The sequence below is a fragment of the Somniosus microcephalus genome, chromosome 1 (assembly GCF_052327205.1).
Source record: "Somniosus microcephalus isolate GS21.2 chromosome 1, FLI_Smic_1.0, whole genome shotgun sequence".
NCBI classification, from domain to species: Eukaryota; Metazoa; Chordata; class Chondrichthyes; order Squaliformes; family Somniosidae; genus Somniosus; species Somniosus microcephalus.
This window is the reverse complement of record NC_140987.1, coordinates 382070366-382086081: the sequence shown is the minus strand read 5'-3', so window position 1 is coordinate 382086081 and position 15716 is coordinate 382070366. Positions and strand designations below refer to the sequence as shown.

The 15716-nt window shown below is 43.0% G+C and overlaps 1 protein-coding gene across 5 annotated transcripts in view; it reads right to left on the bottom strand.

The window, feature by feature from the left end:
• The window catches only part of LOC147125038 (mitochondrial fission factor-like), a 29784-nt gene extending 25871 nt beyond the window's left edge, over positions 1–3913 (bottom strand). For 2 of the 5 annotated variants that reach the window (XM_085996411.1, XM_085996444.1), the window contains exons 1-3: positions 3806–3913; positions 2836–2933; positions 399–611 (exon numbers count right to left, since the gene is read on the bottom strand). In XM_085996411.1, coding sequence (XP_085852537.1) covers positions 399–606 — 208 coding nt within the window. In that variant the 5' untranslated portion in view covers positions 607–611; positions 2836–2933; positions 3806–3913. Of the gene's footprint in view, positions 1–398; positions 612–2795; positions 2934–3805 lie in introns of all 5 variants that reach the window. The other 3 variants (XM_085996428.1, XM_085996421.1, XM_085996435.1) reach the window with 3 other exon arrangements.
• Positions 3914–15716: the final 11803 nt, after the last annotated feature.

Sequence of the window (15716 nt, the reverse complement as noted above, 5' to 3'; positions counted from 1 at the left end):
TAATATATTTAAGGTGGAGATAGACAGATTTTTGAATGGTAAGGGAGTCAAGGGTTATGGGGAGCGGGCAGGGAAGTGGAGTTGAGGCCAAGGTCAGATCAGCCATGATCTTATTGAATGGCGGAGCAGGCTTGAGGGGCAAAATGACCTACTCCTGCTCCTACATCTTATGTTTTTATGTTCTTATAAACACTGGTGTGGGCCAGTTGGGCCTAATAGAATGTACAGCACAGAACCAGGCTATGTAACTTTATGTAGTGTAATTCCTTTTCATTTTAATTCCATTACAATCAATATGGTTCTTTAACTAACTGACACGATGACCTTGATCAATACATGGGTATGAACATAAAAACTTGTATCCTTGACGATGGTTAATTGATGTTAACACAATTTACCTCCCATCGATATTCTTTCAGGAATCTGCATATGCAGTGTTGATAGCTGAATATCTTCCACTCTCTCTTCATCCCCTGGCTCCTCAGTCACTTTCAGTCTATTAGGAATTCTCATTTTCTGACTGATAGCCTCCATGAAACTCAGGTCACAAGGTGCTGGACCAGAGTCTATCAAATCGGAAGGTGCTGCAAATGCTGGTTCTGTCATGGCAACTGAAGGACCAACAAAGTAAAATTTTAATTTGCAAATGAAATAAAGAGTAATGCTCACTAATAATTACAAATCATCATCAGGTTGAACAAGTAGCAAGCATAAAGCAGTGGTTATCAAACAGGTAATGAGGAAAATCCAAACTGTTCACCAACCATTCTTACACATAGCCAAGCAGCCAGTTTAGACCAACATTGGCAGAAGTCTTCAAGCACATTGTTTACTCAAATTCCCAAATCCAGTCTGCGGATGCCTAATACCTGTATTTCTTTAATTTCAAAAGTCAAATTGGAGGAAAAGTTGGTGCTGTGCTGATTTTCTGCCACAAGGTTTGTTTTGTGCTTTGAGAGTGCTGTACTATAAAGGATGTGATTAATATACTAGCATTTTCTAGTAACAATAATGTGACACAGCAACAATTTTTTCTTTCAATAATCAGTCATATTTGGGCAAGTTGCTGTTGAATCTTCTTAAAATCATCTAATTTCATTCCATGACTGATGGTCTCCATGAAACTCAGGCCACAATCTTAGGGACATGTGCCTACGTGTAGAGATCCTACAGGTGCGTTTACACTGTAATTTTATCTAATCTTGTGTAGTGTAAATATGAGTTAAGGCCTTCCAGGAAGTCTCACTCTATTTCATTCCTATGTCAGGTTGGCCTTGACTGTATTTATACTCTTAATTGTAGTCATGCAAACCAAAACCACTCTACTGTAAATACACCTTTAGGGGATGTTTTTTCACTTGTTATTTCTTACAGGAAAATTTTAAAAGTAAGCTAAATTGCCAATTATGGAAGATGCATGATGTGGAATGTTCTAACAAGTATTGACTAATCAGGTGTATTATCACCTAGCCACAATAATTGAGGCAATCGCATCAAACCAAAGACATGCAAGGGGGAATGAAGCCCAAACAGATTGGCAGAAACATAGAAACATAGAAGATAGGAGCAGGAGTAGGCCATTCGGCCCTTCGAGCCTGCTCCGCCATTCAACGAGATCATGGCTGATCATCCAAACCCTAGCACCCGGTCCCTACACCGACAGCCATCCCACCCAAGCCCTATCCCCGTAACCCCACGTATTTAATCCCCCCTAACACTAAGGGTCAATTTTTTTTTAATCATGGCCAATCAACCTAACCCGCACATCTTTTGGACTCAGGATTCAGATTCTTGCCTGTGCTTTCAACTATCCTCTTGTGGGAAGGGGAGAGTGGATGGCAAGTGCCTTTCCTGTGTGTACAGGAGAACTGAATAGCCACTGTCATGCATATGCTAGCAGTCAGTTAAGGAGTGACATTACTGGAAATCTGAGAGCAGGTCCCTAGACTATTCACTCAATTGAGGTAGGTGTGTGGCATAAAGAAAGGGTTTTGTTGCAGGGTTGTTTGATCAACAGAATCAAGAAGGATATGGCAACTGCCAGCCTTCTACATCTGACTCCGCTCCCTTTCATACAATCGTTTTATATTGATCTTTTTTAAAAAGTACACTCAAATATGTATTGAAGAAGCCATTGTACAAGGTGTACATTCACACATATATTTTACATTTTGATTGCAAGGTGCTGGCGGGAGAATTATACTGGTACATCCAAGTTTCTTGGCGTGACTGTGCTTGCACTGGGAGCATTGAAAGTCAAGGAGCTGAGGCAGCTTATTTTGGTCTTGATAGCTGGAGATTCGCTGAGTATGGAACGCCCTACCTATTAGTGGTCATACCCTTCAGGGTCAGTTGTGGGTTGCCTTGGTAGGGCAGTTTATGCTGAGTGATTCTCCAAGAACAGGCTTAGACTGCTTGCTTTTTCTCCAGTTCCAGGCATTGACCAAACATCACTGTCCCAAATGTGTTTTAGGCAAGTGTTGTGGAAAAAGCTGCACAGGGTGAGGGGAGATACAGCTCCTTGAAGCTAGTAGCCTGCTCATTGCAGGGGTCTCTTGCTCTCCAGTTGACAGGCCTAGCCAGCACCGAGCTGGGGCCTCTGGGATTGTAAGATCATTCATGGTCCTAGAAATCTCCTGGACTGCTATCCAGAATGGTTGAAGCAGGCACATGTCAAGAATATGTATAGGAGAGTGCCTTTCTGGCCACTTCCCCCAAAGTAGTCATTTGGTATGAAGGGATAACATTTGTGGAACTTGTATGTACAATGTATGTTCTGGAGTTAATTTTCATACATTTTTCTGCAGGTAGTACGTTGAGGATCTGTCTCCATACCTCTCACCACTCCTCCTCCCGAGATGGATGGTATCTTCAAGCAGTTTTAATGGGAACTAATTTCATGTGGATCTCCTTTGCCACTTTCTAAAATAAAACTGCAAAAAAATTAAACAAAACTCTGTTGGTACTACCACCTAGCATTTATTTACTTGCTGATACGCATTTAATTTTATACCATGATTTTCAGCTCCATTTTGAAACAGTACGGAAAGAAGCCACAGCAGAGGAAGTCTTGTTGAAACTGCTGGGAGAATGCCTGAGACAAGAATGTCTACACAGTCCAACTTCTCAGATACAGTACAATGCTGTTTTCATATGTGGAAGTGTATAGAACTGACATGTACAGTAAATCAATTTGTACTGTACAACCTGATCTCTGAGACTGCAGTTATATTGTGGCATTTGCATCATTGCCAAAACGTTTCCACTTTGAGCAATGCCATAGTGACAACATAACTCCAATGTCAGATCTGGAGTGGATGGTGCAAGACCCTCATCCTCCCCCCTCCAGGAGACAATCTCATTTCCCTTGAGTTTAACATCACCTCAGAACAGCAGCTACAATAAATGCTCCATACATATTGAGCAGTCTCTCTGGGAAGTACATTTTCTATTGATTGATTGATGTAACCAGTGGAGAAGCTCCAGGCCCAACCACACTCAGGTACAACACCTGCTAGAAGTTCGAGGTCTCTGAGGTGCTGTTGATGAAGCTCCAACCTGTCTCAGATGGAGCACCTGTGCGGAGGCAGCAGGCAGTCTGAGCCGCAATGACAGTCAGTTGTTTGTTGCCCCATGGACTGTAGCGGTTGCAGGAGATGCACCAGAGAGTAACTGAAGCCCCTTCCTTGCCCGTCCTCAGGGTCAGCAAAGGCTCCTTGTGAGTGAACATACTTGACATACAAAGCCCCTGAAGTAAGCGAGAGTCGGAGACATTTCCTACTACCCCAGGCCACACATTACTCACCTCTCCTGTCTTTGAGTGCCTCACAAACACCACTTCGTCAATCCCCATTCGCCTACGCTGACGTCACATGCCTGGCGCTTTCCAACCGCTCACAAACGCTCGCTCTTTTGCGTCGATCCGATTGGATCCCGCGTGCCCACGTGGCGGCTGAGAAGCCCCGCCCTCCCTAGACAAGCCTCGCCTCGGAAGGGGGCGGGGCGTCTGAGCGGTGGAATGAGCGGAACGGAGCACGCAGCGCAGCGGCGTTGTTTTGGGTCGTCAGTTAGTGCCAGAATTACCGAGAGATCCGCCGAATGGTGTCTTATCAGCTGCTAGCTCTTCCCGCTGACACCCTGTTAACTCGACGCCGCAGCCGCTTGGCGTTTCAATTCACCCGGCAGTCAGCGGAGGACACCGGCGGTATTTGAGGAGGTTCACCGCGCTACCTCTCCACAGAGAGAAATCTAAAGCGGAGCATAGCCACACCAGCAGGCAGGGTGTTGGATCAAGTGCTCCTGCTGGCCCAACTCTCGGCGTACTGAGTCTCCAACCATTGAAAGAGGCCATTGCTAGTTTGTGCTCCCAAAAAAATCACGCTGACAGCGGCGATAATGTGATTAATGCGGTGGCCCAGACTATTTAAAAAAAAACGATGGGCTGTATTGCAACTGGGAACCCATTTGTATTTGGTCGGACACACTGGTTAAGGGTCCTCAAGCCACGGTATTAAGGAATCGACACAGGTAGAATTTGCCTGAAAAAGAGTGCGCGCTCTCATTAAGGACACTAATTCATAGAGTTTAGCTATAGGTTAGCAGAGTCCAGATTTAGGGACCTCCAAGTGTGCCTATGCCTCCCACTGATGTTTAAACAACTAAAGCTGATGTCCAGGCCCACCCTACTTATTCAGGCATTAGCTTGCAGGGTTATCTGGAGATGGGTAGGAAGAACCCCAGCAACCATTGATAGCCCTACCCCTTCCAGTTCCATTGATTTTTTTTAAATATTCATTCACGGGATGTGGGTGTCACTGGCAAGGCTAGCATTTATTGCCCTCGAGAAGCCTTATACAATGGAGTGGCTTGCTTGGCCATTTCAGTAGGCAGTTCAGAGTCAACCACATAGCTGTGGGTCAGGAGTCAAAAATAGGCCAGATCGGGTAAAGACGGCAGATTTCCTTTGCCAAAAAGACATTAGTGAACCAGATGGGTTTTTACAACAATCCGATAGTTTCATGGGGCAGACTGCCAGGTCACTGCCTTCAACTACTCTGCCAAACTTGGGTATCAGATTACAAAGTCTGCTACAGAACACTGACTATTTGAAATATGTACAATTAATGTTATAATGTAAGTTAGTTTAAAAACATTTAGTAAGTAAACATATTGTTTAAAACATTGAGATGTAGAAACAATTTTAGTCATCATCTTCTTCTTAGGCAGTCCCTCGGAACCGAGGATGACTTGCTTCCACATTACAAATGAGTTCTCAGGTGACTGATGAGTCCAATGCGGGACCTACAGTCTCTGTCACGGGTGGGGCAGACGGTGGTCGAAGGGGCAGACGGTGGTCGAAGGGGTGGGTGGGGTACTTGGGTTGACGTGCGCTGCTTGCGCTTGCTCCCGGTGAAGAGACCCGAGGTGTTCGGCGCCTTCTCGGATGCTTCTTCTCCACTTTGTGCGGTCTTGGGCCAGGGATTCCCAGGTGTCAGTGGGGATGTTGCACTTTTTCAAGGAGGCTTTGAGGGTGTCCTTGAAGCATTTCCTCTGTCCACTTGGGGCTCTCTTGCCGTGCCGGAGCTCTGAGTAGAGCGCTTGTTTTGGGAGTCTCGTATCGGAGCTGATTGAGCGTGGTCAAAGCTTCGATGCTGGGGACGTTGGTGCGCCTATCCTGCCAATGAATTTGCAGGATCTTGCGGAGGCTGCGGTGGTGGTACCTCTCCAGTGCTTTGAGGTGCCTGCTGTACATGGTCCATGTCTCTGAGGCATAAAGGAGGGCGGGTATCGCTGCTGCTCTGTAGACCATGAGTTTAGTGCCGGGTTTGAGGTCCTGGTCTTCAAACACTCTCTTCCTCAGGCGACCGAAGGCTGCACTGGCACACTGAAGGCGGTGTTGGACTTTGTCGTCGACGTCTGCCCTTGTTGATAGTAGGCTCCCGAGGTATGGAAAGTGGTTTACGTTGTCCAAGGCCTTGTCGTGGATTTTGATAAATCGGGCAGTATTGTGTGGCGGGGACAGGTTGGTAGAGGACCTTTGTCTTATGGATGTTTAGTGTAAGGCCCATGCTCTTGTACGCTTCGGTGAAGGTGTTGACGATGGTTTGGAGTTCGACCTCCAAGTGAGCGCAGACGCACGCGTCGTCTGCATACTGTATTTCGACGACAGAGGATGGGACGACCTTGAATCTGGACTGGAGGCAACGGAGGCTTAACAGTTTCCAGTTTGTTCTGTGAATTAGCTCCACTCCAGGGAGCTTACTGAGGGTGAGATGGAGCATTGCAGCAAGGAAGATCAAGAAGAGTGTTGGGATGACACACCTTGCTTGACCCCGGTTCGTACGTGAATTGGGTCTGTGGTGGAACCGTTGGTCAGGATCATGGCTTGCTTGTCGTTGTGAAGCAGGCAGAGGATGGTGACAAACTTTTGAATGCAGCTGAATTTGAGGACACTCCATAATCCTTCACGGTTGACAGTGTTGAAGGCCTTTGTGAGATCAAAGAAGGCCATGTACAGCGGTTCCCTGCATTTCTCTTGTAATTGACATGCGGTGAAGATCATGTCCATTGTGCCCCTTAGTGGGCGGAATCCGCATTGCGACTTTGGGAGGAGCTCTTCAGCCACTGGGAGAAGGCGGTTGAGGAGGATTCTTGCGATGACTTTCCCTGTGGCAGACAGCAGGGAAACTCCTTTGTAATTACCGCAATCGGACTTGTCACCTTTCTTGAAGATGGTTACAATTACAGCATCTCCGAGATCCCCTGGCATGCTCTCCTCCTTCCAGATAAGAGAAATGAGTATATGAATTCGCGCCAGTAGTGCTTCTCCGCTATGCTTTAGTGCCTCGGCGGGGATTCCATCTGCTCCCGAGGCCTTGTTGTTGTTCAGTTGTCGGATGGCCTTTTCAACCTCATGCCGGGCTGGGGTTGTGCTGAGATGGTGGCGGGTAGCATGCTGCGGGATGGAGTTGAGGACGCTCGCGTCAAAGACAGAGTCTCGGTTAAGGAGATCTTCGAAGTGCTCCTTCCAGCGGGCACTGACTGCCTCTGTCCTTGATGAGTACCTCTCCGTTCTTGGCCCGCAGTGGGGTACTTGGGCCGTAGATGGTCTTGACTGTGCTAAAGAATCCACGCACGTCGTGGTTGTCGGCTAGCTGCTGGATCTCCTGCGCTGTCTCCACCCACCATCCGTTCTTTAGGTCGCGAGTTTGTTGTTGGCCCTCGGCCTTCAGGCGTCTGTAGAGCTGCTTTCTTGCTCTCGAGTTCTGTTGCTGTTTCCAGATCAGGAATGCCTTGCGCTTGCGGCTTATTAGCTCCTGGATCTCCTGGTCGTTCTCGTCGAACCAGTCTTGGTGTTTCCTGGTTGAGTGACCGAACGTCTCTTCACAAGTGCTGATTATGGAGGCCTTGAGTGCAGACCAGGCACTGTGGGGGCACTCTGACTGCATCACTGGGAGTCGTCAGGTTGTTTGTGAGGCGCAGGCTGAATAGGGCCTTAGTGCTGAATAAAACAAGACATTTTCTATTTAGATACATCTCCAGAGGTAGCCAATTATTTGGTTTGATCAGTAAAATTTGGAAATTGATTAGGCAGTCCACAACTGACTCACTTTTCCAGCCAGACTCGGGGATAAAACACACTAGTGGCTCGTAATTTCCGATAGGAGGCTTCCTGCGTGCAGATGCCTCCTATTTGAAAAAAATCTACAAACTTACCTGAGGGCTCCCGAGGTGCGTACACTTCCGCTCCTGGGCCTCTCCAAACTCGAAATGCGCAGGGGCGCATGCAGTTTGCAAGCGTCCCTGGGATCACGTGGGCCAGGCCAGCCAATAGCAAAAGGGAATCTCCCTTCATACTTTTGACAGATAGACCTTTCAAATATATGAATGGAGTGTTCACCCCATAAACAGTCAAACAATACATTTTTAAAAAATCATCATGTTTTTAAAATGAGTTAAAATTACAATAAATTAAATATTTTAAACAAAAATTTAATTTTTTGAAAAAATAAAGTTTTTTATGGGGCTAAAAATAAACTTGCCTTTTTTAAAAGCTTTTAAATTATAAGAGTGAAATTTTAAAAAAAACTTTTTTTCAACTTTTACCAGGCGTAAGATTTCTAAGAGTTTTTTGCGGGCGGAGGTTCTCCAGAAAGCAGAACTATCCGCCCGCAGAGGCCCTTCTCTAGGGCAGGTGTCCGACCTGTCAAGAGCATTGCCTGAAACCAGCATTTCCGATGTCCCTATGGGCGTGTACACAGCCCGTACACACCCGTAGGCATCGGAAAATACGGGCCACTACTTCACTCTTCATTTTGTGTGTTCTACATATCACAAACAATTCTTGATTTTTCTTTACTGCCATTTAATGTGAATTATTTGCATCTGTTGTGACAGTATACTACTATCTTTATTTGACTAATGTTGCTCCACCACTACTTCCAACAGTGGTGTTGGAAATGGTGTTTGTAATCTTGTTAGATATTACGTTGATGAAAAGCAAGCTGCCAAACAAGGCTGCACTAATTGGGGTGATAGCAATCATTCCTTAGAACATAGTGAGATACTTTGTATCTGCAATACAGCTACAAGCTTTATAAATAGTGAGGATGGTGGAAGAAAAAGTTGTATGGCGTGTAGTCTACTGTGCCTGGTAATGTATAGAAATGCGGAGATTTAGGTCAAACAATCCTTATTGGCCTGTGTTGAACTGGCATAACTACTATAGTGATAGGCAATGATCAGAGAATTCATTGACTAGTGAGACAGTATTAATTTTATATTAATGTTTATTTTGCATTTACTGAATAACATAACTGTATATAAAATATGAAACATTAGCAGCAGAACTGTGGTAAATAAAATCTTACACACGTGATGCTACACATCTACATCAACAAACAGTAGAAAGCACCATATTCTCAACTACAGGGACCAACCACTTTAAGAAGCAAAAGCACACAATTTATGTTCTTTGTGGGGCATTAAGGTAAGGCACTAAAAAAAACTTCAGGCCTCACTGATTGAGACATTGATTACGGATATATTTTACGTGAGACTTATATTTCCTTTCTAAACATTGTAAGGTCTTTCTCTCATCAGACTGGTATTACTGCACTACCTATACAAAAAGCTACATCTGTGTATGCATAGTGGGAAAATCCAGTAGCCACATAGCCAGTGGAAATTTTACAATAGCAACAGGCTAACAAAACATAGTTGAAGTGTATAATCCACATTCAGTTTGCTAGCTTTAATAGCCACATTCATGTCCTTTGGCCACCTGTTACTTTGGGTTAACAGCCTATTAGCCCACTGCGGAATTAAGTAACTTTTTTCCCCAAGGTTCTACACAATAGATGCTGAAGGCAATAGAAGCAGCTACTGGTGAAAGAAATATGAAGTAGGCTTTTTAAATGAAACAATGAAATAAACTCTATGCAGCCCATTGTTTTCAGCAGGTATAGATTATACATTGTGAACATCTGTAGCTGATGGTCAGCCACTATAACATTTATAAAATGCGTTGGTGGTATGAATTCATTTCTGAACATGTCTCCTGGTTGTTGTTCTATAATATATTTATATATGTAGGACAACCTCAATGTTTACCTGACCAAACTTAATTTAAAGAGAAAGCATCCCCCTCAGTTTTTATTTATGAACAGTTTATAAATATATTTTTTCATGGATCTATATAGTATGTTTATATGCCAAAGATTGGCATTTCTTGTGGGCAGCTATTGTTCACACTGGCCCATTTGATAAGTTACTCTGTCACCTCTACTGTAAATCCAGTACTCAAGCGAACCACTCTGTAAATGCTGACAATTTATATGTAGATTTGTAATATGGGACCCTTAGATGCCTACATTTGCATTAATGTACTCTTAAACATTATTATGCAGTTGGCATTTATGAGAAAAAGTAAGCTCTCTTTCCAACCTCATGAAAATAGAGTGGATGGAGGAAAATCAGGTAAAGATTTTTCAATTTCCAAGCAGATGAAGATTTCTTAGCATATCCAATCTAGGAATTTACCAAGAATCTAATGGCGTGAAGTTAATCAAATTATGATCGGCAAAAACAAAGTGTTTGAATTCTGAGGTGATCACATTAGTACTCAAGGAGTGAGGGTTTATCAGTACCATAATCCTCCACTTCCCACAACATAAGTTAAGGGAGGGAGAATAGAAACATTGAAAAATATACAAAAAATGTTTAGGAAAGTACCCTTTTGTTTTTCAATGATTTCTTTTAGGATTGAATAGCAGCTTCAAGTTTTACATCTTGACTCAGAATTTTACATGATAGAAGGAAGCCATTCAGCCCATTGTGCCTGTGCCAGCTCTCTGAAACCACCATTTACTTCATCCCATTTCCCTGCTCTTTCCCCATATCTTAGAAAATGCTTCCTTTTCTTGAGCTATAAGGGCTCATTGTTTGTATAATTTTTTCCAATTGATGGGAGGGGGAGAGGGAGGATGGTTGCTCCACCAAATCATTTCAATGGGGCACTGCAATTTTAAGGAACACTTTGTGCATAGTCACTCCCTCAAATGGGTATGCCACATAGCACAAGATGACCAGTGAAGAAAGGAGAAAATAATTTTAAAAAGGAGCTTTCTACCCTCACAAAGAAGATGCCTTCAGTCATGCGACAAATTGATTGCTGGTCTTTCACCAATGTTATTATCTTGTTTCCTTATTACATATACTAAATATGTACTAAATGGAGCAGCATTCGCAACTTCACTGCTGAAAATGTTTACTGTATGGGAAGAAACCCATCGGATCAACATGTTTCTTCACATGCAAGGCCAAGAGACAAAAAAGCAGCAGCATCTCAAACTGCCTTCCATGGTGACTGATTTTAAAAAGTGTCAGTCAGTCTCTACAAAGGATAGGTATGTGCTGGACATAGGCTCTCTTTTGCACCATAACATAAAATATTTCTGCATTATATTTTCAAATTAAGTTGTAGGTAGGCTATTATACTATGAGTTAAACATTGAGCTTTTGTCAGTTACTCCTGAATATTTTATTTTGCCTTGTAGCTGAGCTTTAATCATACATAACACTGTCTGGAAAATGCCTGCTAGCTCAAGGGGTGGTAACTCATTTCTGTTTACATTATTGCCTATAAAGAAACCATAATCTAGTCAAATATGTCTGGTTAGTAGCTAGTTTGTGAAATGATAATGTGGGTGTTTGCTACCTATGGAAGAAGCAAAACTCATCTATGATTGCACCTTTAAAATGCACTCACATATGCCCTTACATGGGAGAGTAGGAAGAGACTCCACTGTTTTTCCAGAACTAATGCCACAGAATTCTGGCCAAAAGGAATATTTCCTGACAAAGTGCAATTTCCCATAATGAGACACAGCTTCCAAAAGTGCTAATTTGCAAGTCAATCAAGAACCTATAAACAAGTGAGTAACTGAGGCATTCAGATCAGGAAAGTCCTAGATCTGATCCCTGTTCTGTGCCAAGTTAGATGATTTCACCTGGGCAAAGAATGGAGCGCCCCTGCATTCCTGCTCATGATTACTATCCACAATCACTGCTTGAAGGATGCATGCGTGAATGTCTGGTGAGAACAGGATCAGGTTTAGATGTAATATCTCTGCAATTAAATAGCCTCACAGTCAAGGCTCATGCGTGAATAATTGGATGAGGTACCAGAGGGCAAATGGCACCTGTAGAACTATACCACAATAAGAATTCAACATCTTCAGGAAAGGAGAGAAAACTGATGAAGAAAAAGAAATGAAATATTTTACAAAAATAATTGGCAAAACTGATTACATCTGGGTGGCACTGGAAGGATCACCCTTCCTGTGATTCAACTCAGAAATCACCACATTAACTACAATGTAAAATTAGCCATTTAACTGCTATATAAGAAATTTCAACATGATTGTAAGCATCAGTTCTAGCTGCTTGAGAAATAAAGCTGAGAGTGATGGTGCCATACTGAAAAGTAACTATATTTATAGATAGCGTTTGCATATACTATAGACAGTGATAGAACCTGAATTTGAATCTCAGCTGTGCCATTGGAACTGGCCTTCCATTAATGGATGACTTTTTCTGGCTCTTACGAAGACTGGGATTAAGGGTTGGCATGGTTAGGGCCATCATTCCTTTAGGGTACAGGAAGACACATACATCTCCAACATACCCCCAAGTTCTCCCTGACCACTTTGGTCCCTTGAAGTATTGAAAATTTGAATCTCCTCAAAATCACCCCATCAGTCGCTACAAGGTGAGAATGGGTACAGAAGGAAATAATTATGTTAAAACAAATAGAGATCATATTGTGTGAATATACTGGACTTTTTACAATATTGTGATCTAATACAGTCGTTTCCATATTTGAAGATGGGCCTGGAGAGAGGAAAACTAAATGAATCGTTCACCCACTGTAGAAACAGATCTCACCTATGTGACTATGAGAGCTATCTACTCCAAGAAAACCCTTCAATAGCTACCTCAATTGCAGCTCTCCACAAAACTGATTTTGAAACTCCAGACTTGTTTACTTTCTCAGTGCAATGGCAGTAGGGTTGCCAATCCTTGCGGATTATCCTGGGGTCTCCAGGAATTAAAGATTAATCTTCCGGACACTGCTGCAAGCAACCCAAGAAAAAAAAACACAATTCATAAATAGCATATTGAATGGTGAATCAGATGCATCTTATCAGCTTCTCATTAGTTTCAAGACATTCCCAGAGACTCTGGTCCAGCCAGTGTTTGCAGTGTCAAGGCAATATGCGCTTGCCCTTTCTCAACTGTCTTATTGGTGTGCGATGACTTACATTACCATAAAGTCAGTGCTGTCTCACTTGAAAATAGCAATAAAACATAACTCTGGCTTGTGAACAGTGTTTGCCACTTTGAAAAGAAACAGATCCGTTTTTCAAAACGGAGGATGTTGGTGGTGGCTATTCAAAACGTTGTGGCTCCGAAGGAATTGTGAAAAGGGAAAAATACTATTGTATTTGCAATGGCGACTGGTGGAAGGAGGGCCTGGAGTATAAAAATTGCCTTTGCAAGGTCAATGAATTTACAACTGAATGCATTTTGTGTCCTTAAATATTTTCCATTAAATATGAAGAGGAGCCATTACCATTCATGCGGAATGTACAAAACACAAAGGCGCTGTGAAAAATCAGAAACAAACACCTCAAATTACATGCTTTTTTACGAAAAAGGACACAACTCAGGAAAATCTAGTGACGGCAGCAGAAATAGGAGAAATTTACCACAGCCGATTCATCATTTAAGTTATTAAGTTATTCTAGTCAGGATTTTGGTAATAAATTACTTCTGAAGTTTCTACTAGATTCAGAAATTGCAAAACAAATTGCTTGTGGGTGTACAAAAGCAACTAGCAGTACTGAGATTGTTTTGGCACCAAAATTGCAGGAACTTTTAATTAATGATCCTGAATCTTTTCCTTAATTATAATGGAAACCTAAAACAGGGAACTAAGTTTTTCTATCATATGTCTATTGTATAGGAGAAATTTTGAGGAGGATATAGATAAAGCATCGTCAAGATGCACTGCAGACACTGAGAAATGGTTTGATTTCGGGACATCTGTTTTCAAACAAATTAGTCCCCTGGCTGGACAATTAAGTGAAATAGTCAGATATTGAGAGTTAGCTCTAGTTCTTCATCTTGAGATTGATTTGACAAACTATATGATGATTACTACATTTTACAGCAAAGAGGAGAAACATTTCAACAACAATGACTTGCATTTATTTCGCACCTTTAATGTAGTAAAACATCCCAAGGCGCTTCACAGGAGTGTTATAAAACAAAATTTGACACCAAGCCACATAAGGAGATATTAGGACAGGTGAAAGAGGTAGGTTTTAAAGAACGTCTTAAAGGAGGAGAGGCAGAGAGGTTTAGGGAGGTGAAGCAATGAAAATCAGGAATGCGCAAGAGGCCAGAATTGGAAGAGTGCTGAGATCGCGAAGGGTTGTAGGCAATGTTCCCCCTAAAGTGTGTGGCCATGCACCAATTGGGAGGTCCCGCGCAGGCCGCTCATTGGCTCCTGCTGCTGGAAGAGATACCAGGCAACAAATTTAAAGGGACTGCGCACAAAAAAAATTAGAGGCAACATTGGTTGTAGGGCTGGAGGAGGTTACAGAGATAGGATGGGGCGAGGCTATGGAGGGATTTTAAAACCGCGGTGTTGCTGGATCGGGAGCCAATGTAGCTCAGCAAGCAAAGGAGCAAAAAGTTGATCAACGAGTGGTTAAAGTTTTAAAACAAATACCACACAGTGAAAACAAACACATTTTTAAACTTGTACCTTTTTCATGCTTTCAATTCCAGTCTCAAACACATACTTCAAAAGTGTTTTCAGCTTTGGAACAATGGAAGGAACTGATTAAGTGACAGCAATGTGAAAGCAGAGTTACAGGTACAGCTGATCTACAGTGGGTTCGATTTTTACTTGCCAAAATCAGTGTTAACGGAGCAGTAACGGTCTCAAAATGGGTTTGGTAGCGTTACTGCCGCGTGAACACTGACGATTGGCCCACTGCCACTTTTAGATGGGCCTGTCACTGCGTGGCCAAAGCGCTTGTCTGTTTCAGGTGGTAGACCCCTTTTACTATATAAACTGGGGTCCTATGACAGACTAAGTCAGCCACCCCAGCTCTCCCTTCTACCGCGATTGTGACACTCCTCCCGGACTTAACTTCCTGCTGGCCCGGTGGTCTCCGGGACGCTGGATATTGGGCCAGCCTAAATCTGGCGAGCTACATCAAGATGTCTATCGGCACCCGCAGCTTGCCTGTGAGTGAGGCCGAGGCCTCACAATGGCTCCAGCCTCTTTGCCCCTGGAATGGGCGGGCAGCCAGCCTTTTCTGCCGGTCAGCCACCCAAATGTTTAAATTAACCCTAGTATATCTTGCTGAAAAGCAGCAAGAAGCCAACTTAAGGACAGATTTAAGAAACAAACTGCAAGCAAAGACACTCAAGAGATGCAACTTTTATAAGGCATATAAGTCTAATGAATGCCTTTTTGCTGCATCAATCATTTGATGATGGGCTAATTTTAAATAACAGCATTAACACAAACACAGAAAAAAAATTATAAATGCATTAACAGGTAAAGTAGCCTAAACCTTATCACCCTTTTAAAAATAAGATTCACATGATCACAATGGGTGATTTTTTAAATATTGTTTATTTATGTAATGTGCTTGAACTTTGTGTGCACATGCAAATATTGATACACTGGTCCTCATTTTCCACTGGGAGTAAACTGCGACAAGCTGCTCGCTCCATAGTAAATGAGTTTTTGAGTAGCTCTGTCTTCAAAGCCCCTACATCATGTGATGAAAGCTCCCAGAATACATCCAACTAGAGCTGGCAACTGTAAATGGCAACCATCAAGGGAAGAAAAAAGGGAAAGTAACATGTCTGATTTTGCAAGTGATGAGTCAGAGACAAGCTGTGCCTTTTTACCTTCTTCCTCCTGATAAGGTGTTGTGGGGTGGTTATTGACCACTACTGCAGGGGCGGTGTTAGGACCATGCAAAATGTCAGGGGCCCCGAGCGGATCCAGTGATACATTCAAAAGCTGAGATAAATCGATCTCGACTTTATCGATCATTAGCAACTTCACACCTTCAGCGGCGACTTATTTGACTGCAACAACGATAACAATTGAAAAGAATGGATGT